At 35.4% G+C, this 3,130-nt stretch overlaps 1 protein-coding gene across 1 annotated transcript; it reads right to left on the reverse strand.

Moving 5' to 3' along the window:
• Window positions 1-1,164: 1,164 nt before the first annotated feature.
• Window positions 1,165-2,206, reverse strand: LOC112905677 (BUB3-interacting and GLEBS motif-containing protein ZNF207-like; the record flags this gene model as incomplete). Its single annotated transcript, XM_025978531.1, has 2 exons — window positions 1,165-1,688; window positions 1,974-2,206. Coding segments are annotated over 2 exons (479 nt in total), but the record flags the coding sequence as incomplete, so codon positions are not given.
• Window positions 2,207-3,130: the final 924 nt, after the last annotated feature.

Consider the following 3,130-nt stretch of genomic DNA (forward strand, 5'->3'; position numbering starts at 1 on the left):
ATCGTTAATAATGTACAATAATAATAATAATAATAATAAATAATACAAGTATGTAGTATTTAATGCATAGCATGCGAACACAGAGTGCGTGACTGGTACCTGGGACGAAGTCGACACGCCCCACCAGAACGTCTTCTCTTCAACAGAACAAACGTTAACTCGATGCTTTTGTTATCTTGGTGCCGCTTCGTAATCAATTCAAAAATAAAAGTCTTTTTAAATTGTTTTTAAAATACACTCGTCGACTAATGCGTCTTTTATAGCCATAAAACACCACTGCTTCTTTCATCATTCACAATTTTTTATCATTGTGTACGTACACGCAACTCGTAAAATAAAATAAAGTACGTATTGACAAACAACGGCAAGATGCGACAGACGCGTAGCATATGTCTCATTAACTGTTGCCATCTTGTGACAGGCAACCAAACTACTGCACGTACCTAGTAGAAACAGCAGATCCCTGTAAAGTCTAGAAAGAGCAAAGATAGTGCAATTGGAGTTTCACAATCACTCTGCACGCGATAGGCTGCCGTTTAATGTCAGCACCCCATCCCCTTTTGGGTACAAACGAGACGGATTAGATATTTCTCTGTCCGTTATTCATACTATTCTACCTGAGGTGGCTCACCTCCAGTAGCTTAGCTCTAAAAGGGGAACATTAAAAAATCAAATATGTAAAACACTTTCCTGTCACCACCACTTGTAGGTTGACAATAAATTCGAGTACTTTTTTTTTAATTTAATCATCTACAGATAAACGACAATTAAATAAAAGTGATAAAGAAAGCAAGGTCGTTCGCATCTTGCAATTGGTCGAAAATGCAAAAGAATATTTTTCACTCAAATTCATAGAACAAAATAAAACAGCAGTCATCTATTTTACTATCTACAATCTACAAAAAAAAAAATAAAATAAAAAATTAAAAACCGCTAGTCATTTTCCTAAAATTTAACAGCTAAACATATACTGTGGAACTGCTCCTTTTATATTTGTTCACCAGAAAATTACAACTGCCAATAGTCAAGACTTGCAAATTTAAGATATTGTTCCGAACATCACAATGATTAAGTTTAAACAAAACTTCTTCAGTAATAGTTAAACAAATATACTATTGTGCATACTTTTAATGGTTTCAGCAAAAGGACTATTACTATTTTCCATTTTTATCGCTTCTAAATTTTCAAATTGCTCTGAGGAATGCCTAAGTGAGCTACAAAAACAAAAGTAACTAAAAAACTAATTGACTATTTCTTCCACTGTTATTGTTCTTAAACAGCCAACTTCATTACATGGTAACCTATTTTTATTTTGTTTGTTGAAAAACAAATAGTCAATTTACTCTATATAATAGCATTCGAGTCAGCTGTGCCCGATATTCGCGATACTACAATTTATTGCGTACGTACATTATCGTCGATAGCCATAATTACTGATATGTTTACGTACCTGGTGGCATGCTGATCGGTGGCGGTCGCATCAGATTAGTGCCCACGTAAATCGGCGGCCCAGGTATCATTGCAGGTCGATAGGCGGTCACCAGGGGCATACTGACGGATGTGCCCGGTATCATCATGGGTGGCCGTTGGAAACGCTGCATCATAGCGGCGTGATTCAACGCCTCCTGCTGTTTCGCGTGATTCACAGCCGCCGCAGCCGCTTGGGCTTGGTGAACGGCATTGGCCAACTGAATCAAAATAAAGGACGGTCAACAACAGAAACGAATTTAATTAATCTAGTTGCCAACATAATGGCAGTTAACCCCAAAATACACAAAAAACAAAATACTACCGACATTTTAACTTCATTTGTGGCCGCCATATTGATCATTTACAAACTGGGTACAATAATCAATAATACATTTAACGTTAAAATGCATAAAATAAAACACTAGTGACATTTTACCTTTTTTTGTGGACGCCATGTTAGTTTAGGCATGGTAATAAGTAATAAAAAAGAAATAATGAATTACCTCACTAGCTGCACTGCTTGACGCCATGGTCATTTCGTTCTCTTTGCTCGGAATGCTCCTTTGGTACTTGGACTTTCTCGCACGAATCTCTTCAAGCGATATGTCCTCTGAGGGGTGGATAATTTTACTGGCCGCCCCCGTGGTAATGATCGTGTTCGCTTTAGACGACTCGCCTCCCGAACCACCGCCTCCAGCCGTGGAATTTGTCGTGGGAGGAGCGCTAATCGTAGCTGCTATAAATAAGGCACAAATAATTAATATACAAAGGCGACAACAAATAATAAAATAATTGCCTCGAATTTATGTTACGTCAGCAGAAATTCTTTAACGAATAATTATCATTATAGATGAAAAAAAAAAAAAAAAAAATACGGCATATTCAGTTTCTATTCGAAGCAGTTACGAATATGTCCGAACGGTTACTGTTAGGTTCGGTTGTATTCGACCCTGTTCCCAACAGAATCGGAATACGCCATACAGATACCTACCTGTTGTGAAAAAAACAAAATTAAAGTAACGAGATAAGGCTAACACATAAAAGACACACAGCTATATTACAAACATGACCGACTACCAGACCATACAACCTAGGGGGTGATTCTGTGGAAAATTAATCAAACTGACTAATATTCAAAAAGGTGAAAAATGCTTGATTACAGATACGAACGGTAAAGGACAAAAAACAATGTTGAACTGTTATTGTCGAAAACTAAACAAATATATTTAATTAACTGTTATTTACGAATAGACATCATCAAATTTAAAAGTAAAAATATATTGGTAGATGGAAGAAATGCAAATATTTATTAGTTTTTAAAAAAATTAACATTATTAAAATGTATATATTCCATCAGCATGTGATTTTTTAACTAATTACGAAAATTATTGGAAACTAACAGAGGTGTGTATACTTCCAAATGAATTCAGTGCAACATCGTTTTCTGAATAGCCTTCAGCCGATTAACAAATCTAAATAAAGCGTCCACACCCTTTATCAACAAAAAAAACCGAAAGAAAAGAAATACATTAAAAAAGGAGATGTAAAAATTAGAATGACAATATTCTCACTATACGTTGTTTATCTTTTTAACGCACGCAATCGATACTATAATAAATTGATTTTTTAGTACATAAGTAAATCATGTAAAAATGCAGAT

The sequence above is a fragment of the Agrilus planipennis genome, unplaced genomic scaffold (genome assembly GCF_000699045.2).
Source record: "Agrilus planipennis isolate EAB-ADULT unplaced genomic scaffold, Apla_2.0 scaffold669, whole genome shotgun sequence".
Lineage (NCBI taxonomy): Eukaryota > Metazoa > Arthropoda > Insecta > Coleoptera > Buprestidae > Agrilus > Agrilus planipennis.